Here is a 26,460-nt window from a genome sequence, read left to right as displayed (position 1 = left end):
CAATGTCCTTGCCCAAGGTTATACAAGAAAGTGGCAGAGCCAGGACTTGAGCCTGTCCCACCTAATTCCGAGGCTTTTTTTTTTTTTTTAAACATATCTTTATTGATTTCAGAGAGAGGAAGGGAGAGGGAGAGAGAGATAGAAACATCAATGATGAGCTGTCATTGATCAGCTGCTTCCTGCATGCCCCCAATTGGGAATCCAGCCCGAAACCCCCCATGTGCCCTGATTGGGAATTGAACAGTGATCTGCTGGATCCTAGGTCGATGCTCAACTGCTGAGCCACGCCCGACCAGGCCCTGGGCTCTTAATTCTTACTCTACTGTCTCTGTGTGCTCCAGAGCCCACCTTGTGGGGTAGATTTTTGAGATTATTTTGGTGTGTGTGTTGGGGAAGGCTGCTATGATGGATTTGAATTCTGGATTCAAGTCCAGCTCAGCCCTTTCCTGTGTTATGACCTTGGGCAAGTTATCACCATCTTTGAACCTCAGCTTTATCCTCTGTGAAATGGAGATAATAATCATGCCTATTACATAGATAGGATTAGAGGAAAGTTTGATAAGGTCACATGAGTAAAATGTTTGGCAGAGGGCCTGACACAGTCTACTTTTTACATTCACTCCATTATAAATACTCAGAGTGAGACAGAGTAGCTAGAGCTGTGATGGGGATGGGAGGACTCTCAGGCTGTGGGAAGATCTCACTCAGCTGGGGCAAGCAGGAAAGACTCTCTGGAGGAGGAGATGTCTGAACCTACATCTGAAATATGAGTAGGAGCTAAACAAGTGAAGAGAGGGAAAAAGAGAGAAAGACATTTAAGGCAGAGGGAGCAGCAAATGCCAAGCCTTGAAAGTGGTTTTTGTCCTTTAAAAAGATTTCTTTGTGGAACACAGGAGACCAGTTATGAGGGTGATACACAGAGACATGACAGAAGAGGCACAGCCATCAGCACATGAATCTGTAGATGTTCTCCCTCTCTATCTCTCTCCCTCTCTCTCACACACACATACAAGTACAGAGAATAATGTTACAGACATCAGTGCATAAAATTATAGTATCAAAGTTCTATGCATGTATACAGAATCTCAACACCACACAGACACACACAAGAACCAAACAATAAACAAAAACCAAACACACCACAATACCTCACACACTCAGGAACACAAACCCAAAGTAACTAGAAACACACATTAGGCAGAAGCATGTCACTCAGATACTAACATACACATGTAGAAGGAATTAAAACCCCCACCCCAGGTTCATAGAGTTATGTCACAAAGACACACATATACACAGAATGATACCACCAGACACACGTTACATAGACCTACATAGGAACATGGAGTCACATACATACACATAGAATCACAAAGTGACAAGGAAACGTGTCACCCAGTGCACCCACACTCCCTGAAGCAACCCCACAGATGAGTCAACACACAAAGTTCTGGTGCCTACCAAGGCGAGGTCTTTATGGTGGTATAGAGATTAGTGGGTTTCAGAGCCAGCATGGCTGGTCCAGTCCCTTCCCATCCCCCACCCTAGCACAATTTTCTTTATTGAGAGCCCAGGTCAACCCCTGAGGGAAGGAGGAGTGAGACCCTTTTCCCCCTGTAGCACCAATCTGGACAGGCAATTCCCTGAAAACACAGTGAAAAGTGCCCTTCAGAAAGGAGGTGAATTGGGCTGAGAGAGAAAGGCCTTTTCCTGTGGAAGACCAAGATAACACCATTGTAGAAAGGGAGCTTGGGACACATGGGTGGTGGCAGAGAACTGAGGAGTCTTAGCCTCTCTCCCCACCTTGGGATATGTGGATAGAGCTGTGCGTGTACCTGTGCGGCTGGGGAAGTCTCTTGGATTGTGAACCCCCAAAGGGGGTGAGGGAGCCCCAGGTTCCCCAGATACCTGGGGTAAAGTAAAGCTAAGTGCATATCTAGAGGGCTGAGGTGGGGAGTGGAAGGGGTTCTAGGACAGAGAAATTTCAAGGATATGAGATTGAGAATGGAGATTGAGCATGAAGTCCATGAGCAGAGAAGCTTGGTGGAGAGGGATCTTGAGTGAGAAGACTTAAGAAAGTAGGAATTGGGGCAAGTTGAGTGGAGTGGGAAGATCAGGATAAAGTTAGGAGGTTGGAGTCTGGAATCAGGGAGTCAGGGGTTGTAAGATTCAGAACCAGAGGAATCTATAGGGTGAGGTTCAGATTCTAGAATCAGAAGCATTTGGAGGCTAAGTTCTAGAACCAGAAGACTTTGGATCTGAAATCAGAGGCAGTTGGCAGCTGTGAGATCTAGAACCAGAGGTATTTATAGAGTGAGAACCAGAAATAGAAAAAAACTGAAGACCAAGTTCTAGAGGGATTTTGGAGTCATAAGATCTATAATCACGAATAGGGAATTGTAAGGTCTAGAGCCAGAGAAATTTATAAGGCAAGGTCTATAATAAGATGTTTGAAGGATGGGTTCTAAACCCAGGGTAATTTGGAGGGGAAATTAGTGACTGTGTCTAGGACCAAGAGAATTTATGGTATGAAGTCTGGAATCAGATAAATTTAAGGCCAAGTTCTAGAACCAGAGAAAATGGAGATAATCAGATTTAGGAGGAGAGGGCCCTGGAAGTTGCAAAGTCTAGAGGTTGTGTGGTTTAGAACCAGTGAATGATAGAAGTCATGAGGCCTAGAATAAAAAAAACCTGGAGCATGGTGTCTGATTCTGGAGGTACTGGTTATAAGATCAAGACATAAAATTCATTTTACTTCTTTTTGATGGGAAAAGCAAATCTTGAATGTAAAAAGTTGAAAGGAATGAGCTGGGAATCGTAAGATTTAGAAATTAGGAAGTCTGGATTTGGAACCAAATGTGTTACAGATTGGGAAGACTAAAGCCAGTAGAAAGCTTGGGGTTGTGAGGTCCAGAATCAGAGAGAAAAATAAGTTGTAAGATCTGGAAACAGCAGGAATTGGAGAGTGTGACATCTAGAACAAAGGAGTTCACAAGGAGAGGTCTAGAACTAGAGAAAGCCAGAGAGTGAGTTCTAGAACCAGAAGATTCTGATGCTCAGAGGCTCTAGAGCCATAGGAAGTTGGAGGTTGTGAGGTTTAGAACCAGACAACTTTGGAGACCATGGAGTATAAAAATAGAGTTGGAGGTTGTGAGGTCCCGAATGAGAAAGAGCTGAAGATGGTGAGATCTAGAATGAGAGGGGTTTGGAGAATGCTATGTTTACACCAGACCAGGTTGGATGTTGTGCAGTCTAGAAATGGAGAAGGTGGGGAGTTGTGCAGTCCAGAACCAGGAAGGTGGCCTGAAGTTCTGTGATCTAGAACTGAGATAGTTGGAGATTGTATTGTCTGGAAGCAGAGGAAATTGGAGGCTACACCTGGAATAGGAGATCCACAAATGCAGTCAGTGTCCAGGCAAGGCTGGGGCAGCAGAAATCCAGAGTGGAAGGGGTAGGTAGGTAGCCAGAACTGGGCGCTGCTTGGGAGGCTAAGGGCTCAATCAGAAGTCACTGGGTAGCGGGGAGGTCTGGCTCAGAGGCTCCCCTCCCCACTGACACTTGAGTGGGGGTGGGGTAAAGATTGGAGTCCCACATTCTTATGGACTCCAGGCAATTCATAGCAATTAAAAACATATCATGAACACAACAAAAATAAAAATAAGAATAAAAGATAAATGGGAAGAAATATGATTATGGTTATCAATACACCCCAGAGCCTAGAAACACAGATCTGAACCCCAACCTCCCCATCACTAATTACCCAAGATAAAACCAAGAGAGTTGGAGGAAGAGATGAGGTAACCAGTATCAAGAACCCCAAGAAAAGTCCTGAGAGAAGGAGGAGGAGGGGGCCAGGGACCCCCTCCCAGAGGTCACTGAGCTGAGACCACCCCAAGAGCCCCCAGATGGGGGAGGGGCAGAGGGGTGACGACTGAGGTAGGCCCAAGGTGGGCAGGGGCCACTGTGCATTGGCTGCCAGCTTGCAGTATGGTTGAGGTCCTTTCTGGGAAGGAGAGAGATGGGAAGAGGGGCCGGCTCAGTGGGCCTGGGTCAAACTTGTCACTGGCTGGAAGTGGCTCTTGGGTTGGGTGGCATCCTCATGTGGGTAGACACAGAGCAGTGAAGGGCCCAGGCCTGTGGGGAAGAACAGAAGGTAAACCAGTGGGGAATTATCACCCAACCTGCCTGCCCTTCTTGATGGTTAAAAGTGGGTGATGGGCAGGCACACCTGGATTCAAACAGCAGCGACATGTTCTGCTCTCTGAACCCAGGTGTCCAGATGTTTAGGGCAGTAGGTAAGAAGCCTGGAGCCAGACTACCTGAGTTTGAATGCAGGCTCTGCTTTTATTTGCTGTGTGACCTGGGGCAAGTGACTTCACCTTTCTGTATCTCAGTTACCTCATCTGTAAAATGGGCTAATAACAGTGCCTCTCTCCCAGGACTGTTGTGAGGAGTAAATGAATGAATCCATGTAAAGTGCTTTGAACTAGTGCTGTTGCTACCTGGAAAACAAACATACTTACATCTACTTCATTTATAGAGCACCTACTGTGTGCCAGGCACTGGGGACACAGCAGTGAACAGGACAGATGAAATTCCATGACCTTGTGGAGCTGGCATTCCAGTTAGGGGAGTCAATTAGGTCATGAACATAAATTTAGCACAAAGCTTGGCAAAGTGAGAGATAAATGTTAGCTCTTCCTTTACAAACATATACTGAGGATCTGCACTGTGCCCAGCCACTGGCCAGCCTCCTCCCCACCCCCCAAAGCAGAGTACAGCTGTGACCAAGACAGGCCTGGCCCCTGCCTTCACAGGGCTCATGCCCACAGAGAAGACAGACATTTATCAAATAACTATGCAGACACCTATGTAAATATGCTCTGTGACGAGTACTATGAGCTCAGAGCTTAGGAGGTTAGGGAGGGCTTCATGGAAGGAATAATATTGGATCAGAGATCTAAAGGATGCAGTCATTAGGCAAAGAATAAATGGGAAAGTACTGCAGGTACATGGACCAGCATATGCAAAGGCCCTGAGGCAGCCTCCTCAAGCAAGATGATTTCAAAGCCACTGCAATGCCGTACAGAGGCCCTCTGTAATCTGCCCTACACCTCTCTCCCCCCCTCTCTGCTCCAGCACACTGGCCTTATTTTCCCCCAAACAAGACAGACACCCCCACCCCCAGGACTGTAGTCACTGTTCCCTCCACCTGGAGTGCTCTTCCCCCAGAAACTGTCATGGTCCAAATGCCCCCTTCTCAGTGAGACCATGCCTAATCATACTTAAACTAGGAATCCCCCACCCCAGCACCCCTCCCCCTTTGTATGCATTATTTCCTCCAGTAGCACTCTGTCGCCTGCACTCCTTACTGTATTTGTTTCCGTGTCCTCGACAGTCTCCCTCACTAGAATGTCAGCTCTGCAAGGGCAGGGATTTCTGTGTTAGTTCACAGTTGTGTCTCCAGCTCCTAGGACAGTGTCTGCCATTTACCGTGTGTTCTACATATATATTTGTTAATTGTATAAAGGCCAGAATGACTCAGAAGGCTGACTGTGGCTGAAACAGAGGATGTGAAGCACAGCGTGGTCTGAGCTGAGGCAGCAGTCAGGCCCCAGAGGCTTGAGTCCAAGGAAGAGCTTGATCTCTCTCTGAAGGGCACCAGGGAGCCACGGAAGGATTTTGAGCAGAGACAGGCCAGGGTTAGATTCATGCTTTGAAAAGACCCCTCTGGCTGATGCCTGGAGGTTTCAAGTGGAGCTACAGCTATTGGCAGCTGTGCCGGAAGATGATAGTAACAGAGACAAGAGAGCAGCTTGTCTCACACTCTGCAAGGAGCTGTGGATCCTGCATGACACCAAGGCAGGTGCTTCTACAGCGTTTACTATAAAACAGGTCTCGTGCTAAGCTCTTCCTGAGCAAGTTCTTCACAGGGCCTCAAACACCTCCTTAAGGTAAGTCTGATTACAATAGGTCCTAATTGACGGGGTGGGGGGTCGGGTAGGGGGACTCAGAAGCAAAAACTATTTCCCAAAGTTACACAGCTGGTAATGACCAAGGTGTGACTCAGCCCCAAAGCTTAATCAGATCTAGGCTTGGGGCTGGGCCCAGCTTCCATGTCTCCCTCAGGGCCTCCCCCTGCCCCCCACAGTGCCCCTGAGAGGAGGGAGGGGCTGTACATTTCCACCAAGGTCACCTCTGGGCACTGACAGCTGCCCACCCCTTTCTCAACCATCGGGCACCTCCCAGGGGAGAGCGGGCCCAGGGCCTCTTCATACCTAGACTGCCACTCACCCAGGGGCTCATTCAGTTCCAGGAGGTGGGTGCTGGGATCCTGCTGCCTCACTGGGGCTGGTCCTCCTGTCAGAAGGAAACTCTGCAGGGCAGAGACAAAATCATCGTCATCATCATGATCAACATCCAAGGAGGCAGGATGGTGCAGTGGTTAGGGGTACTGAGGGGTTCGGTGGCTGCTTATCAGCTGTGTGACTTTGGCTAAGACACTGTCCCAGACATCCTCCGCATGTCCCTCCAGAGCCACATTCTCCCCTTCAGCGCCCCAGCAGGCTCTGTGTGTGGACTCCTTTAATGCGCAACCTTGCCGAGTGCTCCTGTTGGGCTCATGTGATGGGAGATGCCAGCAGGTGCGAGGAGGGAGAGGAGAGGTGTTAGATCTTCCAGCCTCTGGGTCATCATAGGTTGGCTGTGTCCCTCCACGGAAGGTTTTAGCTCTTACGAGGTAGACCCTCCTTTCTCCAAAATCCAGTGACCATGCCCTGCCCTGTGCCTTCAGGCTAGCGCTGGTGTCTGCTCCCCACATTGCAGGCCCCCGGGACATTGCACCAGCCCTTGCTAATCCCTTACATGCTGCACACACCTTTTCCAACAGTCCTGTTATTAAATTTTCCTCAACACCCCCTCTGAGAGTGCTGTTTCCGGCCCAGACTCTGATATAGTTACCTAAACTCTCCTGTGTAAGCGTGGATGATGATGGTGATATTTCAAGAATGGTCCTGGGGACTGAATAATTTAATCATGCAGGGAATTAGCTCAGTCAGTGTCTGGCACATGGTAGGCCCTCATAAATGTAAGCTATTGATATTATCAATCACACTCCTCATGTTCAAATATGTTGGGTGAGGAGCCAGAGAGCTCCTCTATGGGCAATAAGGAACCACGGAAGGTCCTGGAGGGAGGCCTGTGGAAGTCGCACAGTCTAGGCTGGCTTTTAGAAAGGGTGTTCTGGCTGCTATTGTGCAGAATTGACAACTGGGGCAAGACTAGGGGCCGGGAGGCTGTGGGGGAAGGGATGCTGCTCTAGTTTGGTTTGTTTTTATACTTCATTTATCTACAGCCCGCTGAGGATCAGCAAAGGGCCTGATTTCATTTGCTTCTCATGGCAGTCACGTGAGACATAACTATCCCACTTTCCAGATTAAGAAACTGAGGCTCAGAGTGGTGACATCACCTGCCCAAAGTCACAGTTACTAGGTGGCCGACCTTGGACTTGAACCCAAGTCAATCTGACTCTAGTGTCTGTACTCTTAACACTACACTAATTATCCAAGGCCAAGACCTGTTCTAGGTTTGGAAGGGGGCCCACGGGAGCAGATCCTAACCCTTGTCATTTCTCCCCTTCCCTAGCTTAAATTTCTTCTTCGACTTCCCACCAACTTACATACATTCCCAAAGCCCTTTCATACCTTTTACCTGAGCTAGAATATCAAGGTCCTAGCTTCGGCTGGATTACTGACCTTCCATATGAACGTCAGCCATCCCCTGTCCCCTCTGGTTTTCCCATCCATTAAACAGTGAGCTTAAGTCTGCTGGGTTCTGAGGGTCAGAGAACCCCACAAGTCTCCACACGTACCAGGCTGAGAGGAGGCAGTAGGAAGCTTGCGGGTCTTGGGCTAGGGGGCCGTTTGGGGGGTCTCATCCCCAGTAGCTCCACCCTCTCAGACTCATCCTCAGATCTCTGGGCCAGGGTCCTGGAGGAAAACAGACAAGAACCTCAGAACACAGCAAATGTGGGCAGGTGTGGGCACCAGTGTGAATAGCTGATGAGCAGTCATTCACTCCCCCAAGCATCTAGGTACTGACTCATCTATCCACCAGTCCATCCATCCATCCATCCATCCATCCATCCATCCATCCATCCATCCACCCAACAATCTGTCTTCCCTTCATCTATCCAATGATCCATCACCCACCTGCCATCCATCTATCATCTGTCCACCCCTCCACCTACTATATTCATTAGTTTCCTCCCTCTCTCATTTAACAAGTCTTTACTGGGCACCCACTCTATACCCAGCACCAAGCTGGGAGCCTTGGAGAATACAGAGATGTCTGCATAAAAGCCTCACACGGACAGTAAAGAGATCACTCTGAATAGGCACGTGCCCACAAGTTGGAGAGCAAAAACTTAAGTATTAGGAATCTAACATCTTTGGAAGAGGGACACGGGCCATCTGAAAATACATGCAAAATGTGTGTTTCTATGTGTGTGTAAGTTTTCTTGGGAAAGGATCCATAGCTTTCAACAGATTCTCAAAGGTATTAGGAAACTTAGCTCTAGACAGTTTCTCTGATATTATGGCAATGTCCTCTTAACTATGACCAAAACTGTCGCTAGGCCAGATATAAATAGTTCCAAAGCAGAGGGCCCCGGTTGGTGGGATTTGATTAAACAGTGAGAACAGTGAAGGGCACTCCAGAAGGAGGCATGGCTTAGGCACAGACATAGAGGTTGGAACAAACATGCCATGTGGGGGACACTGAGGGTACAGCTAGGACAGCAGTCAGTGTGAGAGGGATGGTGAGAATGAGGCTGGAATGGGAGGCAAGAGCAAGACAGGGGGTGAGGGACCCTCTCCACACTCCCCTGATACCCTTCCCTTACTGTGGCTCACCGCTTCCGAGCCCCAGCCATGGATGGGGCTGAGGTGTCCCTTCTGGAAGGGCTGGAGCTGCTCAGCCGGGGGTCACTACCCCAGCGGGGCATAAGGGAGGGCTCAGGAGTTGGGGGCGACAGGCCATGGAAGCTCCGAGCGCGGGGCCTGGGAACAGCCCCCAGAGGTCTGTGGTAGGCCCTGGGTAGGTGCTCGCTGGAGTTCAGCTGGAAGTCATCATCCATAGAGATGTAGGGGGCCAGCATCTCCAAATCCAGGGCATCGACATCCTGCAGAGGGCAGGAGGGAATTAACGTGAAAGTCTTGAGAATTCTCAATCTCTCTGTGTACTGAAGAATTAACCCTACCCCAAAAGAAGTTTGGCCTTTGACCTGGCTCCTGGGAGGTACCACCTAAACCAATAGAATTTCCTGAGTGATAGTGTGTCTTTGCTGTTCACCAAAGATCTATAAGCAGGAAGCCAGTTGTGAAAACCACTCAGCTGCGAACACATGTTGCATTTTATGAAAAAGGAAAGATGGCGAGAGTGAGGAACCAAGGGCCCAGAGGACAGAGCCAAGAACCATGGAGAAAAACTCCTGGGAAGTAGTAGAAATGAGTTCTGATCAAGGAACTTCCAGTATTTTCTCAACTGGATTTCAAAACTGCTGTGGACCAGTGACACACGTGTGTCCTCTTTTCACCTTTTTTGAATAGGAGTACATATAGCAGTTATTCTATGCCTCTCCCATGCTGTATGTTGGGTATGTGGGTGGCAGATAATTTGTTTCTTCAGTACACAAGCCAACAGATTGAGATGGACTGTACTTGAAGAGCTTCACTGCACCCAGACCTGATTTAGGTGAGCAGATTCTGGAATTCAAGCTGATGCTGTAATAGTGCTGAGTATTTGGATAATTTGTTATACAGCAATAGGTAATTAACACATCATGCCACTGTCATTTATCTATACACTCAATCAATAATTCAAACATTATCCATTCTTATATGACCCATCCAATGGACCAATGGTCTATCTATCCAACTACCCATCCGAACATCCCATCCATCCTTCCATCCATCCAAATATCTATCTAAATGTCACCCACCCATCTATCCATCCATGTAATGAATACAATGGTCCGTCTATCTGTCCATTCACTCATTCCTTTAACCATCCCCCTACGTTTCACTAAAGCCCAGATATGTAGCCCCCATGCAGCAGTTACCTGAGCTATATCTAGATCTGTCTCCACTGCCTCAAGGTCTTTCCCAGAAGCCAAGACTTTGTGTGCATTCTCCATGTTCACAAGTAGCTCATCTGGGAGATCAGCCTGTGAGGAGACAGAGTAGAGGCTTAAGGAAATCTTGAACCTGGGAGATGTCAACAGTAAGATAGTCTAGACATTTGAGCTCAGGAGTAGAGGTGAGGGTCAAATGTCAAGCAGCTGGACACCAATGGGGTCAAATAGCAAATGCAAATGAGTTCTGAACTTGTGTTCAAAGAGTGCCAGGGTATAGAGCGATAGGAAAAAACATCAAAGGTTTGAAAGACCAGAGCTCGAGGCCAAGACATTCAGGCCCTCTGGGGTTAAAGGTCTTGGCGTCTGGGGAAAAACCATGCAGAGTCCAGATATCCCAGGAGTAAAGGGTGAGGTCAAAGGTCACAGCCTAGTTCTCTGGTGGAGAGAAGATATTGGAGGGGGGCATAGGGTCTGGATGAGGAAAGTCAATACCAGATAATATGGACCCTTGAGTCAAAGGTCAGACTATCTGGACTCTTATGTAAAAATAGTAACCGCTACGGTCTATTGAGCACCCACTATGTGTCAGGCTCCTACTAAGGTCTTCTTGTGAACAATCTCATTGAACCCTCACAATAACCAATGAGGTGGCTATTTGCTATTATCCTAACTTTATAGGTGAAGAAACTGAGGCCACACTTGTCCAGGATAACACAGCTAGTAAGTGGCAGAGTCAGGATATGAATGCAGGTTTGTGTAATTTAAGGCATTAGATGTTCTTGACTCTTTAAGGTCAGAGTTCAGAGTCTGGGTGCTTGGTCACAAGCCAGGAGGGGGTCACCCATGCCAATCTCAAACACCCCAGGTTTTGGTCCAGATAACAGTTGAACAATCTGGAATCTAAGTCTTAAAGGAACTCCAGGCCCCAACTCATCCCAACCTTTCCACTACATAGATGGAGTAACTGAGGCCCAGAGAACAGCAAGAGTCAAGCCAAAGGGTGAAGCAGCCTGGATCCTGAGGGCTCCAATGTGAGGGACTGCTTACCGGAAGGGGGCTCTGGGGGCGCCTTGTGGCTGGGGGTGCGCTGGGGGTGGCAGCTACTGAAGTCCCATCTAGGATAGGTGCCAGGAGGCGACGGAGGTCAGGACTACAGAAACGGCGGGGGTCAGCGGCCAGGGTGGCCTCGCTCAGGGCAGGGGGGTGTAGGAAGGCCAGGATCCTGGGAACAGAGACATCTGCAGGACACATGGAGATGGGGAGGACACAGGCTGGTCACCCAGGGCTGAGGGGCAGAGCCCTGCACGCCAATCCCAGGGTGGGCATCTTCCATAGCCAGTCAGGGTGGGCACCATTCACAGCGTTGGGGAGAACCTGGAGAACCCCAGCTGTGCCAGGTGCCATCCTGGAGGGTCCTATGGGAGGGGACAACATGGGGAGGGGAGCACACAGTAGGATTGAGACAGTAGCAGTTGCCCAGTGGTGGGGAAATATTTTAATATTTAAAATCGACATGGCTGGACCAGGGCACATGACTGACCCTATTGTCCAGCAGCACAGAACAGCATCCAGCCATTTGGCTCTGGGGGGAAAAGACTGGCCCATGGCCCTCAAAGAGGTTCTAAAGTCCCTGCAGGTCAAGACATGGCCCAAGCTGGTTCTGAACCAGAAAAGGAAAGGATACTGTTAACCCCACACCATACCCAGGAACATAGCCAGCAACAGCTCGGAGAAGGTGAGGCTTTGAAGAGCAGTGAGGGAAGCTTGTCCAGGACTGGGGGACATGGTGTGGGGAGAAGTAAGAGGCAGAAAGGAACTGGATCTGGGAGGGTCAAGATTACTGGAAGCCAAAGAGCAGTGAGGCAGGAGGAGGGAGCAAACTGAAGGGTGGGGCAATGGGGAGCCACAGAAGGATTCAGAGCAGAGAGCAAGACTAAAGCAATCATCCCAGAGATATAGGAAAAGAGGGAGCACAGAAGAGAGGAGAGCTTTCTGGGCAGAGGAAATTGCATGTGCAAAGGCCCTGAGGCATGAAGGTGGCACGTTCCAAGAGCACCAAGGAAGCTGGTGTGGCTCAGAGTGATTCAGAAAAGGAAGGAGGCAGGAGGCAGGTCATGGAGGGTGAGCCACGTTAAGGCACTGGGCTTTCCTTTAAGCATCCTGGGGACACAACCCCTCCCGACCCCAGCCCTGCCCCATACCAAGTCTGTCCCCAGGATTAGGGGTGTCCTTCTGAGAGGGGGTGGCCCGCTGAACGGGTCTGCGAGAGTGTCGCTCCGTTTGCTCCAGGGACAGCACCACTCCAGTCTCTTCCACCCGGCTGGGGTACAGGGCAGAAAGAGGAGTGGGAGTCAGGAAGGGTTCTTGGCCCTGGCCCTGGCCCAGGCAGCCCCCTCAGATGATGTCCTGTCCTAGGAGGCAATCCCATCCAGGGCCAGCAGGACACCGTGCAGAAAATAATTTGCCACGTTTACTTGTTTCTTTTAAGGATTTAATTTTTCTTGAATGCTTTTGATTAGAATAGCATTTAAAAGAAAGTTAAGTGTGTCTTCCCAAGCTCCCTCTGTGGAAGGAAAGACAGAAAAAAGAGTTGGCGTTTAGCACAGCTTGGGTGGAGAGGGGAGGCTGAGGGGTGGGGAGCTGAGGGGCAGAGTGGGGAGAGTAAAAGGTGTGAAAACAAAATATTCTCTTTATAGATACTCATAAATATTCATAAAAATGTATTAATAAAGAATATATATTTAACATTCCTATGTTACCAAATATGAACTCATAGGGATATGTTTTAACGAATAACATTTTATTTATGAAGATTCTATTCATAGACATTCAAGGGAATGGGTCTATAAATACATCCTTCCTGCGTCCCCCGCCTCCGCTCCCGAAGTCTCTGGCTACAGAGACCACCCAAACGTTCCTGAGCCAACTGGCTTTTGGAGAATTGGTCTGGGACTGAGGACCAGGCCCTCATTTGCATCTCATTTGCATAACACCCTCCAGGACAGAATGTGGGTGGTCCTCCTGCCAGCTATGATCCTTTCCCACCCTTACCAAACCCCCTTTGGGCTGGAAACTTCCCAATTTAGACTGGACCAAAGCCACCGGATCCCCTTTGAAAAACACAGGCATACACAGTACGCATGCACACACACTCGGTGCACAACGCACAGACGGCAACACTCATGTATGTCCGTGAACATACGGGACACAGAAGTGCACGTGCTCCCTGCACTCGGCTGGCGCGTGGAGTTCACTAGTTCATTCATTCCACAGACATTTTCTAGTTAAGAGCAAGGGCTCTGCAGCCAGTGTGGCCCGGGTGCAAATCCCAGCTCTGCCACTTATGAGCTGTGTGACCTTGAGCATGTGGCTAAACCTCTCTGGGCCTCAGTTTTTTCCTTTGTAAAGAAAGAATAATAATAGTACCTCCTCCTCAGGTTGCCATGAGGTTTAATGAGTTAATATATGTACAAGGGGAGGGGAGTAGACTCTACAAAGTATAAGCGCCTGAACACACACCAAGAGCCCCACAGCCCCACACTGCACAATATGTACACAGCACTATGGATGATTAAGACCATATGCTCCTCCATTCACTGTTACTAAGCAACTCCTATCGTTCCTCACCCATTTTCTGCCAGTAAAGCTGAAATCTACTCCTTGCTTAGAGTACAAAGAATTACTGGACATAAAAAGGCAAATCTTCACAATGAATAAAAGCAGTTTCTGGAAGAGACGGAGGCAGGCGCCCTCACTTCCATTGTCTAAAAGTTATTCAAAGATTCTGATTCGAAAAGGTGTTGAAGTGAGAACATTCAAAAGGTGATCGATTTGGTCTTTTGTGCAATATCAAGACGTGTGCAAATACTCCTGTCACCAATTTCTATTTTCTAATAGAACCTCTCCTTGGACAAAAAGATCTGGGAAAATTCCTGGCTTTAGAAACTGGTGCCATGTCCTAGAAGGTAATCGCCAAAGAAAAGCTGTCACTCTCTCTGTCTTATGGGATAATTTGTTGTCTTTGTCACCATGTTGTTACAGAGGGTGGTGGGAGCCTATGGTTTAACATTACACTTCCATTAGAACGGCTAAAATTAAAACCAAACAAGCCCTGGCCAGGGTGGCTCAGTTGGTTGGGTGCCGTCCCGTGCACCGAGAGGTTGCCAGTTAGATTCCGGGTCAGGGCACAGGCCTGGGTTTCGGGATCAGTCCCTGGTCAGGGTGTGTCTGGGAGGCAACCAATCCATGTTTCTCTCTCCCTCTCCCTTCCTCTTTCTCTCTCAAATCAATAAAAACATATTTAAAAAGTAAATAAATAAAACTAAATAAGACAAAAAGAGACAGTACAACCTGCTGTCAAGGATAAAGCCGGAACCCTCAGACACTGCTGAAAAAGAGCTGGGTGGTTTCTTAGGAGGTTAAATATACACTGACCACACGGCTCATTCATTCACTCCTAGGTGTTTACCGAAGAGAAATGAAAACACAGTCTTCCCAAAGTCTTGTGTGAGGACGTTTACAGTAGCTTTTCTGGTCATCACCCAAAATAGGAAACAGCCAGTGTCCTCCAACTGGTGAACGGATAAACAAACTGGGGTCCATTGGGAACCAAGCTGCAGAATACGACTCAGCATTTGCAAGGGGCTAGTCATACAGCCACAACGGAAACCGTAAATACGTTACGCTAAGTCAGGAAGCCAGGCGCCAAAGGCTACTGCACAATTCCACGTACACGACATTCGGCAAGGCAACACTGTAGGGTCAGATTACAGGGCAGTGGTTGCCAGGGCTTAGGGGTGGGGTTTACTATGAATTTTTGGGGGTGAAGATTGTGGTAATGGTTACACAATTCCATGCATTTGTCAAAACTCATAGACCCATTTTCCAAAAAGAATGCATGTTCTAAGTGTAAATGGCACCTCAATTTTTTAAAAAATCAAAACAAGTCCCCATAAATCTGCTAGATTTCTTATTTTAACTTGAATATACGTAGTCCTTCTAATTTAAATGAACAGCATACATACTGATGACATTCGTATGCACACATGTGTGTTCAGTCACACATGTTCCACATGGATATATGTACATACTCTCTCACCCATGTGTGCACAATATACATCTGTACTTGTGCATGCACACGCACGCGCACACACACACACACCTGTCCACACACATGCTGACCAGACCCGGGTACAGTCACCGCAGCCCCTCCCGCTCACCTGATCAGGAAGTGGACGCAGACGATACTCTCAGCCTGGGGGCCCCGGCCCCCTGACACCACTGTGGCCTGGGTCTGGGTCCACAGGTAGCCACCACTCCGCGCCAGGAAGCGATACCGCCCCGTCACCGCCTGTCCCTTGCTCAGCACTGGGGAGGGGGACGGCGAGGGCTCAGGACCACAGAAGGGGCAGCTGGGGAGAGAAGGCTCCGGGGGCAGGGGGTTAGGTGTGAAGGGGCCGGGGAAGGTGGGGTCCTTGGGGGTCTGGGAGCAGGGAGCTAGCTGGTGGGCAGGCTCGGGCGGGGAGGCAGCTGGGACACATACGGGTGTGGATGCTCTGGCCAACCGCGTCCGAGTCCAGCGCGTGGATGTACTCATAGGCCGAACAGCCAATCAGGTCGTCGGGGCTGTAGCCGGCGACATCGGCAATCCTGGGCGGGGACAGTGGAGCCTGGTCAGCTCAACCCGAGGAGGCGAGGGTGGGTGGAGGGAAGGGGCAGGGGGACCCAGGGACCAAGCCGGCAAGACAGACGGGGCAGGGTTGTAAAGGAGAGAAAGGGAGAGAGTAAGAAACAGAAAAAGAGTGTGGCAGGCTGCCCGTCCTAGTTCCTGAACCTGCGACACGGCGAAAGGGACTTTGCAGGTGTGAAGCGAAGGGTCTTGAGATGGGGAGATTACCCCGGGCTATCTGGGTGGACCTGACACGGTCACAGGGGGCCTTAGAGGAGGGAGGCAGGAGATCGGCCTGAGAACGGGAGATGTGAAGGTGGAGGGAGTCTGCTTTGAGGATGGAGAAAGGGGCCACGAGCCAAGGAGGACAGGACGTCTTCAGAAACTGGAAAAGGCGAGGAGGCAGACTCCCCCGGAGCCTCTAGTAGGAAGGCGGCCCTTGATTTTAGCTCCACGAGACTCAGTTCCGACTCCTCATCTCAGAACTCGAGAGAAGGGATGTGTGTTGTTTGGAGACACTGTGTTCATGGTGCTGTTACAGCAGCCACAGGGAACTGATACAAAGGGGGGGAGAGAGGGTGGAAATGGGAAGAGCGAAGAAAAGACGGGGGGGGGAAGAACGTGAAAGAAATAGGAGGGGGAAGAGCAGGGACAAAAGGAAATCACAAGAAGAAAGATCAGAAAGAGAGAAGACATAAAAAGTAAGAATGATGTTAATGATTTTTTAAAAAATACATATGTCTGTGGTGCTTTGTACCAGGCAACTCCCTGAGTGCTCAGAACACCTGCTCACAGCGGGCTGTCATCACCCCGCAGGACACAGAGAGAGAAACGGAGAGAGAGGGGAAGAGAGAGAGTCCAAGATAAAAAGCCCCACAGAAAATTCAGTAACGGGAGGAAAGGAAGAGCGGGGCCCCTGCCCACCTCTCGTCGCAGTAGGTGAACTTCATGTCCAGGCTGTGGCGGCTGAGGAAGGCGCCCCGGCCCAGAGGGGGCTCCAGGCTGTCCGGGTGGGGGATGGCTTCACAGATGAGCACCAGGCACTGCAGGGGGGGCTCTAAGTTGGGGCTTCCGGCTGGGGAAGTCTGTGCGGGGGGCTTGTAGACCCTCATGTGTCCAGAGCAGTGTAGCACCTGATGGAGGAAGGGCAGGGCGTGATGGAGGAGGGGCAGGCCTGGGGAAACCATGGGGCTGCCAGGGCGGTCTCCGTGGGCCCCACAGGGAGCTGAGATGAAGAAATCTCTGAGGACTGCAGGGACCCAGCTCAGAGAGCTCTGAGGACCCCCAGCCCAACCCCACAGAGACCCAACCTAAGGAGGTTCTGAGATCTCCAGATTTTAAGACTCCGGGAAGTCTGAGGACCCCAGATTTCAACCCCAGGGAGACTCTAGGCCCAGGAGGCTGGGACCCCACAGGCCCACAGAGATCTGGGCTAAGAAAGGATACAAGGACTCTCAGCCCCCCATCTCCACAGACACCCAACCTCCTAGGTACCCAAGGGACCCACCAGACCCACCCTGAGAAAGCCCCACAGGATCCCCACCCTAGGAGACCTCTGGACTCCAACCCATAGCAAGAATTTTCAGGCTCAGGCCCCCCTCCAGGCCAGGCCCTGCCCACCTTCCAGGTGGCCGCCTTGAGGTTGAGGGTGCGCCCCCGGCTGGTGAGAGTGCTCTTCATACGCAGGGAGAAGCACCGCTCAGTGGGGGCCTCCGGCTTTCTTTTGGACAAGCCTGGGGAGGGCCAGGGGTGGGCGGGGGGAGAAGCAGGTCACCGGGCAGCTTGGGATGGGGCCCAGTTCCCTCCAGCATCCCGGTTACTAACATCTCCCCAGCCTCATCCCCAGAATTGAGACCTGGACCCAGAGAGGCTCTCCCATGGGGCAGGGGATGCTCCTGCAGACACCCCTGGGCAGGGCCGCAGCCTTCTCTTCCCATTGTTTTCAATCCAATATTCCAGAGGAAGGTGGGCTATGCTGAGGGCAAGGCAAAGCCTCGGTTTTGGTAATTTGGGGACAGGGGCATCCAGGGAACTCACTCTGCCAGGGGGTCAGGGCATCCTGAAGCTCCTCTTGGTCACAGGGATGGATGAAATCAAAGATGCTGTGTCCAATGAGCTCAAGCTGTGAGGGGGGGAAGCAGGGGGTGTCTTGGAGGGAAAGCATTTGACCAAGGCCTCTGGTCCATCTCCTCCATCCCAGCTTCATCACCCAGCCCTAATTCAGGAGCCTTGGTTGTTACCAGTCTCCTCATTCATTCATTCATTCATTCATTCATTCATTCATTCATTCATTCATTCCTTTCTCCAGCATACTAGTTAGCAGGCCCTTGTCCAGATAGTATGGGCACAGCAGTGACCACAAGACAAAGCCCCTGTCTCTCAGAGCTTACTGGTTAGTGAGGGAAGGTGGCCAGTAAACAAAACAAAACAAAACAAAACAAAACAAAACAAAACACATATTTATAAAATAATATAGTAACATGTATGAAGAAAACTAAAGCAGGGTAAGGTGGTGCAATGAAGGGATGCTATTTTAGAGGCAGTGGTCAGGGACAGTTTCTTTGAGGAGGTGACATTTAAACAAATTGTTGAACAAAGCTAGTGAGGTAGAAGTGTGGCTCTCTGGAGTAAAGTGTTCTGGGAAGCAGAACAGCAAGTGCAAAGGCCCTGAGGTGATACCCCATTCAAAGCCCACAAGCCAAAGACTCAACTCCTTTTTTCAGTTCAGGCAATGAGCCTGGTACTGGCAGGAGGGGGCACAGATGAAAGGGGACCCACATAGCTCACAGTCCAGTGGTGACAGTGAACAGGGGAAGGGTGAGATCTCCCTCCTCTGACAGCACCCCTTGTTGCTGGATTCAAATCCTGACTCTGCCACTTTGTAACTTTGGGACCTTGGGACATTCACCTCTCTAAGCCCAAGAGCTCAAGCTGAAGGACAAATTGGTACCCAGAGTGGAGTAACAAGGCAGGGAAAAGGAACAGAGGTCAACTTGGACCCCATTTATGTGAACTAGGAAAAATAATGGTAACTCTCTCATGGGGCTTGCTATAAGGATTAGCTGAAATTAGTTCTACTCTCTACATGTCTCTTATTTGTCTTCCCTACTCCAACTCTTCTTCTGCCACCTGAGGCCCTGCATCCATCTCCTTGAGGATCTCCCAGCCTCTAGTTTTCACTCCCTTTAATTCTATCTCTGTGCAGCACTTAGAGGGATCTTTCTAAATGTAAATCTGATCTCCTCTCTCCAACACAACCTCTCTTTTGCTTAAAATCCTTCCATGGCTTTCCAGTGCCCTAGAGATAGACCTTCTAATTTGGCCCTAATTCTCTAGCCCCTGCTGGCCTCTCTAGCTTTTTTTCTCTCACCTTCTCTCATTGTACTCTGCACCCAACTAGGATAAATGTCTTTATTTTCCCAAAATGCTGTTTTACCTCACCTCTGGGTCTTTGGATATTCTGTTCCCGCAGTTATCTACATTCCTAGTCTTTGCTGGTCCCATCCATTCTCCATACCTTTTGGCTGGCTAAGCCCTTCAGGTTTCAGCTTAGATGTCTTCTCCTCCTGGAAACCTTCAATTCCCCCCCAGGTTGGGCCACCCTCCCCGGGCTTGCGCAGCCCCCTAGGCTGCCCCATCCCAGCCCTGAGCCCTCTGTGTCTTCCTGTCTGGCAACACGCCTGGGGCCCTCTGTACCGTGAACCCCGTAAAGGGAGGGCTAAGGCGGTCCTGGTCACCTCTGTATCCCAGCATCACCCGCACAGACCAGGCGCAAAGCAGGCAGCTCTTCTCACCTGACTAAGGCCCAGGTGCTTGCTGACATTCTCCGACAGGTAAGCCATGTCTCCCTCGGCGGTGAGCACCATCACGAAACCCTCCAGGGCCTTCAGGTAGCAGGCATCCAGTTGTTCGCCCCCTGTTCCCACCTGGTTCCACTCCCCTGGTGTCCAGGCCAGCGAGGGTGGGGCATCTCTAGTCAGCCATGGCCCCACTGGCTGGCTCCCTTTGGCCTTCCCTCACTCAGAGGAAATTATAGGTACCCCAGGTGAGGGGGATACGTCCTAGTGCCTTGGAATCCCCGGAAGAGGGCAGGGCCACCAAGGATTGGAATTCTGAGGGAGCAGGGCCTCCCAGGGCCACAGAATTCTAAGGTGGAAGGGGTCTCCCAAGGGACTTGAACTCTTAGGACAGAATTCTAAGGAGATGAAATTCTGCAGTGGTCAAAATTCTAAGGGGCCAGGGCTTAGGGGCAGTCAGCATTCTAAGGGGGCCAAGCCTCCCAGGGGTTCCGAATTCTTGGTCAGGACCTTCCAGATGGGCAGAATTCTAAAGAAACAGAGCCCCAGGTGACAGAATTCTAAGGGGCAGAGCCTCCCAGAGAAGTAAAATTCTTTGGGACTGGGCAGTTTAACGAGCAGAGCCAGAGAGAGGATGACTCCACTTTGCATATAATACAATCTTTTCAAGGGTCCTAGGATTCCAAGGGGTGTGTGTGTGTAAGCCTCCTGCAGGGTGGGATTCTGCGTGGGAATTCAAAGGGATGGCTACTTAAGGGGACAAGAAATAGAGCTAGGGAGCTGGGCAGGGGCAGGGGGACTTTCTCAAGTAATTAAAAATTGGGCAGAGAAGCCTCCCGGTGATATTTATCACGAGGGGAGGAGGCCTGGCCGAGAAGCTCTCCCGCGGGACCACATGCTAAGCGTGGAGGCGCTTTAGGGGGGAGCCGGCCTCCTACTCCACAGAGCTCTAGGGAGGCGAAGCTTCCCCGGGGTACGCTCCAAGGGGCGGGCCCTCACCTGGGAAGGGGGTTCCGGGGGCGCCGGGGCTCCGCGGGGAAGCCGGCAGGGGCGGGGCCTTGTCGGGACCCGGATTCCCGGGGGCGGGGCCTCCCTGGGGTGTAGGTTTCCGAGGGCGGGCCCTCGCGGGGGGCGGGCCCAGGGGCGGGCTCACCTGCGGCGCAGAGGCGGTGCATGCGCAGGTAGCTGATGGTGAGGCGCATGATGGACGCCTTGTCCAGGTGCGCGCTGACCCCGCGCGCGAAGGGCAGCGTGTGCGCCAGCTGGTACAGCACCTCGGTCTCCTGGCTGCGCCGGCTGCGCGCCGCATCCCGGGACTTCTCCTTGCGCAGCTCGGTGCTCGACCTGCGGGCAGGGGCAGCGTTCACGGGCGGCCCCCGGGAAGGGGGAGCGGTGGACGGGACAAGCTCGCGGGGCGCGGCCACGTGGGGCCCGGGCTCGCAGTGTGGCCGGCGCCGGTTCTAGAAGCACTCGGGGCCTGGAAGGGTCATACTCCGGAGCCGCTCCTAGCCTCGCGTTTTGTCTGCCCTCTTGGTCCCCTCCCTGACTTACCTGCTGTTTATTTCCTGGCCAGGGGGACGGGGAGCCTCCTGCTGGGAGGGGCCGGGCCGAGCTGGCCCGGAGCCAGGGAAGGAAGGGGCCTGAAGAAGATGCCTGCAGCCTCCCGGACCCCTGCCCTGCAGCCCCCCCGGAGTCCCCTCTCCTGACCTTCCCCCTCCTTAGCTGCGCTGAGTCCTCAGAATCTTCCAGCACAGATCTCAAAGTCCAAGGAGCCACCAGCAGGGGCCCCACCAGGGTGACACAACAAACCAACCCGTCCAGCCAACCAACAGCTGAACACTCACCCGGCTTTTCATGCGCTTCAAATGCCTGAGTTCTGCGGGTCAGGTTGGGGGCAGAGGGATGAGTATCATTTTGTCAGAACTATATGCCACTTATTCAGCTTTTACTACGACGCCGGTCCCTATGCGAGTCACATCAGCCCACTTAGAGCTCAGACAACCCCACGGAGCCGTGCAGCGGTTGCCCGTCGGGAGTGAAGCCAGGGTTCGAACACTTATTTTTTCTGTTTCTCTGGCTCTGGGTTTATCTCCAGGTTTTAGTGCTTCCCCCTGTTTCTAGCACTTTTAAAAAAGTCCTCACTCGAGGATATGTTTTTATTGATTTTTAGAGAGGAAAGGGGAGAGAGAGAGAAACATGGATGCAAGAGAGACACATGGATCAGTTGCCTCCCCGTGGGCCCCAGCCAGGGATCGAACCCGCCACCTTTTGGTGTGGGGAACGACACTCCACTGTCTTAAAAGTCAAACTCCAGGTCTGTCTGAATCCAAACTCTATAGTTGTGGTTTCTTTTAAGTCGTAGAGTATATTACCCATAGCATCTATAATTTTATCTATACTTATACTATTGATAAAACCATTAGTAATAAGCAGCTATAATTTGCTAGGCATTTATGTGCCTGGCACTCTACTAAGTACTCTGTCTGTGCGCACTTATTCAATCCTAGGGGAGCTCTAGGCAGGAGGCAGTTTAAACCTCTACTTCACAGTGGGGAAACTGAGGCTCTGAGAGGTGAAGTCCTCCCCTCAAGAAGTCACAAAGTCAGTAACTGGCTGAGCTGGGATTTGAACTCAGGCAGTGAGGTTCCAAAGCCTTCATGCTTTTAATTCCTGCCTTGTGACCCACCCCAGGGAAGCAGGACTCTAAGAGGGGAAGCTGTCCCTTTCTAGAAACCAGAGGCCACTTCTGGGGGTGGCATTGACCTCACTCCCCAGCAGGAGACCTGCAGCCCCACCCACAGACACAACAGGGGAGGGGAAGGAGACTGTCCTGTCAGGCTGCAGAGGAAAAAAGACTCCTCGACTGGGCTGGGTGGAGGGTGGAGGGAGCTAGAGATCGCCCCTATCCCTTCCCTCCTGGCTGGAGGGTTGGAGGGAACAGGGGCCTCCAGTCCAGCTCTGCCCAGAGGACATTCCGTCCTGTCCTGTTCTGGTTGTGTTCCAGCCCTGTTTGTCATCCTGCCCAGAGGGTAGGGGTGGGCGGGCCCCACTGAGCTGGAGGCCTGGGCAGAGGGAACAGAGAGTGGGAACAAGAACAGGGGTGGGGCCCCCACCTCCCAGGCAGCTGGGCTCTGTAATCTTCTCTGTGGCAGGCTTCTCCCTCCATAGAAGGAACCAGCTGGTGGCTCCTGCAGACCCTCCTTCCAGTTCCCAACTTGTTCCCTGACAGGAAGTGTGGGCCTCTCGCTGGCTTCACAAACAGTTGGGTCTCCGGCCTTTACCATTAAACAGAGTGGGGGCTAGTTCCTCTGGTTCAGGGTTCCAGCCTCGACTCCTTTACTAATTAGCTGTGTGACTTTGGATAAGTTGCACAGCCTCCCTGAGCATAATAAAAACACCTACCTCACAGGGTTCTTTCTTTCTTTCTTTCTTTCTTTCTTTCTTTCTTTCTTTCTTTCTTTCTTTCTTTCTTTATTTATTTATTTATTTATTTATTTATTTATCTATTTATGTTTTTATTGATTTAAGAAAGATAGGGAGAGGGAGAGAGAGAAACATCTATAGCTGCCTCCTCCACGCCCCCTACTGGGGATGGAGCCCGCAACACGCACATGTGCCCTGACAGGGAACTGAACTGGCTACCTGGGTGCATGGGACTCCTCAACCAACTAAGCCACACCAGCCAGGGCCTCACAGGGTTCTTTTAAAGATTAAATGAGTTAATATATATCAAAGGCTTAGAAGAGGACCTGGCAATTGGTGAGTGCTCTATAAAGGTTATATATATATATTTATTACCCCCCCCCTTTGCCCACATCAGGGATGGAAGGGTTAAGAGCCTGTTGGGCACTGGAGAAACTGGGGGCTCTGGTGTTCATTCTGTGGTGAAGTGTATGTGCAATTACACTACTTTTATACAAGCACTTTGGGAAGAAAACTAAATAATAGCTATAGTAATAATAATGATAGTGTCACTGTAGTGAACACTCATGGAGCTAAGGACCCCATGAAATCCTTTCAACAACCCTGTGAAGCAGGCAGAGTGATCTCCCTGTTATGGTGGCATCACCGGCCTAGGTGACCAGCTGCAAATCCCAGGTCACCCACCAACACCCAACCATGTTCAAGGCATCTCACTTAGTCTGACAATGTAGCTACTAGTATTTTCCCTGTTTTCCTGAAAAGAAAGCAGGGGCGGTGATGGAACTTGCCTGAGGCCACATGGCTTTTAGCAGCAGCGCCAAGTTAAAAACCAGGTCTATTTGCGCCTGGAGCCCTGTCTGAGTTGAACATGGTTTATTACATACCAATGGGGCGTCCTGCCCCCAAAGGTCTGTTCCCTCTCTGCTCTTCAACTTGATGTCGGTGGGGGAGGGAAGGCATGGCCGCTATTTTTCCAGGATATGAAACAGGCTCAGAGAGGCAGTCACTGGCAGAAGGCCACACAGCCAGGAAGCGGGTGAACTGGGATTTGAGCCCTGACTTAGGGGCCTGTGCTCTTAAATGCCATGCTTTGGCAGGTGTGCCCACCCAAGGGACCCCTGCCTTGCCCCTCCTTTGCCCAGTGGCCTCAGTCTCTTCCCCTTGTCCCATCCCTGCTGCCTCTGGATTTCCCCAGCTGGACAGTCTCCCCAGCTGGCCCGGTGCCCAGCCCTGCTCCAGCCTCCTGGCACTCTGCCCAGCTCAGGACGTGCAGCTGGAACCCTGCCACCTTTCCTCTGTTCCAGCAGAGAACAGGGGGCGGGGCCAAGGCCTGGAGGCCCCAGGGTGAGGCCTGAAAACGGGGACTAGAGCCCAGTACCCCCCCCCCCCAACCAGGAGAGGGGGTAGCCCACTTCCTTCCCTGTCCTGAAGAGCTAGCTGGCCACCTGTGAGCAAAGGCCCAGAGAAAATGGGGGGACCCTGGCCCACTTTCAGGGCTGCTCCAAGGCCTCTCTTCTGACACCAAACTGGGTACTGCGGGGTCTTGCAAGAAGTGTAGAGGATTTGGGAGGTTTAGGCTGCATCTGGGCAGGGACCCTCTTGGCACTGCCCAGAGGTGGCCTGAGAGGCCAGAGTCAGGGTTTGGATTTGAGAAGGGATTTGGGGTGTGGGCCGAGAGGAGTCTCCCTGCTCCCCACCTCACTCATTCTCAGGGACACGGTCATCCAGTGGGGTGTTCATACCAAGTCCTATCTTCTTTGGGAACCCTCTGACCTGAGTTCCAGAAGACGATAGGACTTTGGGGGCATTGTGTCCATCAGGGACTTCCCAAGAACACCCCTGATCAGGGTGAGGTGGCAGCAAGCCCAAGCTGGAAGAGAGGAAGGGGGCCCACTCACCATCGCCTAGGCCTTCTTTGCCCCAAGTGCCATCCTAGGGGTGCAGGAGGGGATAGAGCATGGCCCGGATCTGGGTACGAGTTCTGAGTGGGTGGTGTGCGGCGCTGGGATGACACCACAGGAAAGGGTTGGCCTTGGGTGGGGAGGGGAGAGCACTCCTGCTAAGCCAGGAGGGGCCCCCACCCAGTCAGGAGGGGGCGCTGGGAGGGGTTGGGCCCAGGCGGCCCAGAAGGGATGGAATGGAGTTCCCTGGTGGGCCCAGAGCCAGAGACTGGAATAGATTGGGGGGGGTGTGAAAAACATGGGAGTGTGGATGGATCCAGTCAAACCTGGGAAACCAGGGAGGAGGGAGGGGGTGAGGCTTCCTGGATGCCTCAGATTGGATAGGGGAAACCAAGGGCCTGGGACACTTTCTGGGGTCCCTGCGCAAACATAGCCAGATAGAACCCTTGGCAGCGGACCCAGAGCACAGTCTCCCAAAGCCCCAACACATCTGCACCTGCTGGGAGCTGAACACAGAAACCTCCTTCTGCCCAGGATGACTGGCTGGGCACTGCAGCAAGGGTGCACCCATCACGGCTTCCTAAATCACACACAGCACCCTCCTTGGGATCTTCCCCCCAAAATCTTGGTGCCCCCATGCCCATGGTCACAGGGACTGGGTGGAGTGGAGAGAGACATAAGGTCCTAGACTTTGGCAAGTGGGTGAGGCTGTTCCCCTGGTAACGAAGGGGGCTTCCCTGCCTTTCAAAAGGATACAGAAAGGCCCCTGGGGAGGGTCGTGGGTAGCTTTGGAAAGGTGACTTCCTCTGAGTATTTCTAGGGATCCCAAGTTTGGGAGACTGTGCCAGAGAGGGTCCGATGAAAGGGGATCTCTCTTCTCTTGGACTCAGGAGCTGGCGCCCTGCTCTAAGGGACTCCCTATATCTGGGAACACTCGGCTTGGGTGTATCCCACAGCTCCTAGGATCTCAGGGGTCTGGTGGCTAAGAACAACCGCAGCGTTGGGGGTCCAGCGGCAGCAACGTCAACATGTGGAGGGAGAACGCCTCCCGAGAAGCCCAGGGGCAGCTCAAACGCAACACTCCCAATTCCTTGGGGACCCCGAGTTTCATGCCCAACCAGGAGGGGAAGCGAATCCGGAGCAGCGAGAAATCGAGGATCGCGACTCTGCAGTCGCTCCTGGCAAGAGAGGTGGGGCAGCCGGGGACTTGGGGAAACCCTGCACCCCTGACACCTCTCTAAAGTGGAGGGTGCGGCAGAGACGTGCCTCCAAACGCCCGTCCCGGGGCGTCCTTGACTTGCACCCAAGCATCCCCCGCCCGGGTCAGGGGTTCCTAGAAAGAGAACCCCCCCATTTTCATCATTCCTGCCCCTGAACCCCAGTACCTTGCGCGCTGCAACCCCAGCGCCATGGCTCGCGCGTCGCGGCTCGGGAGCCCTCGGAGGCCCCGAGCCCCCTCCCCGGCCTGGCGAGCCCCCTCCCCAGCTCCTCCCCCGCCGCGCCATTGGCTGCTCTGAACCCGGCCCGCGGCTCTTA

General features: G+C 51.8%; 1 protein-coding gene across 1 annotated transcript; it reads right to left on the bottom strand.

Moving 5' to 3' along the window:
- Nucleotides 1-1,448: 1,448 nt before the first annotated feature.
- Nucleotides 1,449-26,361, bottom strand: HIF3A (hypoxia inducible factor 3 subunit alpha). Its single transcript, XM_016212568.2, has 15 exons — nucleotides 26,310-26,361; nucleotides 20,754-20,944; nucleotides 19,598-19,743; nucleotides 17,841-17,925; nucleotides 17,424-17,536; nucleotides 16,728-16,936; nucleotides 15,678-15,784; nucleotides 15,355-15,502; nucleotides 12,337-12,455; nucleotides 11,183-11,373; nucleotides 10,121-10,225; nucleotides 8,913-9,181; nucleotides 7,871-7,988; nucleotides 6,295-6,376; nucleotides 1,449-4,134 (listed from the first exon to the last, which is right to left on the bottom strand). The coding sequence occupies exons 1-15, from the start codon at nucleotides 26,333-26,335 to the stop codon at nucleotides 4,037-4,039; spliced, it is 2,007 nt and encodes a 668-aa protein (XP_016068054.2). The 5' UTR covers nucleotides 26,336-26,361; the 3' UTR covers nucleotides 1,449-4,036.
- Between the last annotated feature and the right edge of the window lie 99 nt (nucleotides 26,362-26,460).

Source organism: Miniopterus natalensis, chromosome 18 (assembly GCF_054644295.1).
Source record: "Miniopterus natalensis isolate mMinNat1 chromosome 18, mMinNat1.hap1, whole genome shotgun sequence".
NCBI lineage: Eukaryota > Metazoa > Chordata > Mammalia > Chiroptera > Miniopteridae > Miniopterus > Miniopterus natalensis.
Note: the sequence above shows the minus strand (reverse complement) of the source record. Positions and strands in the feature narration are given on the sequence as shown.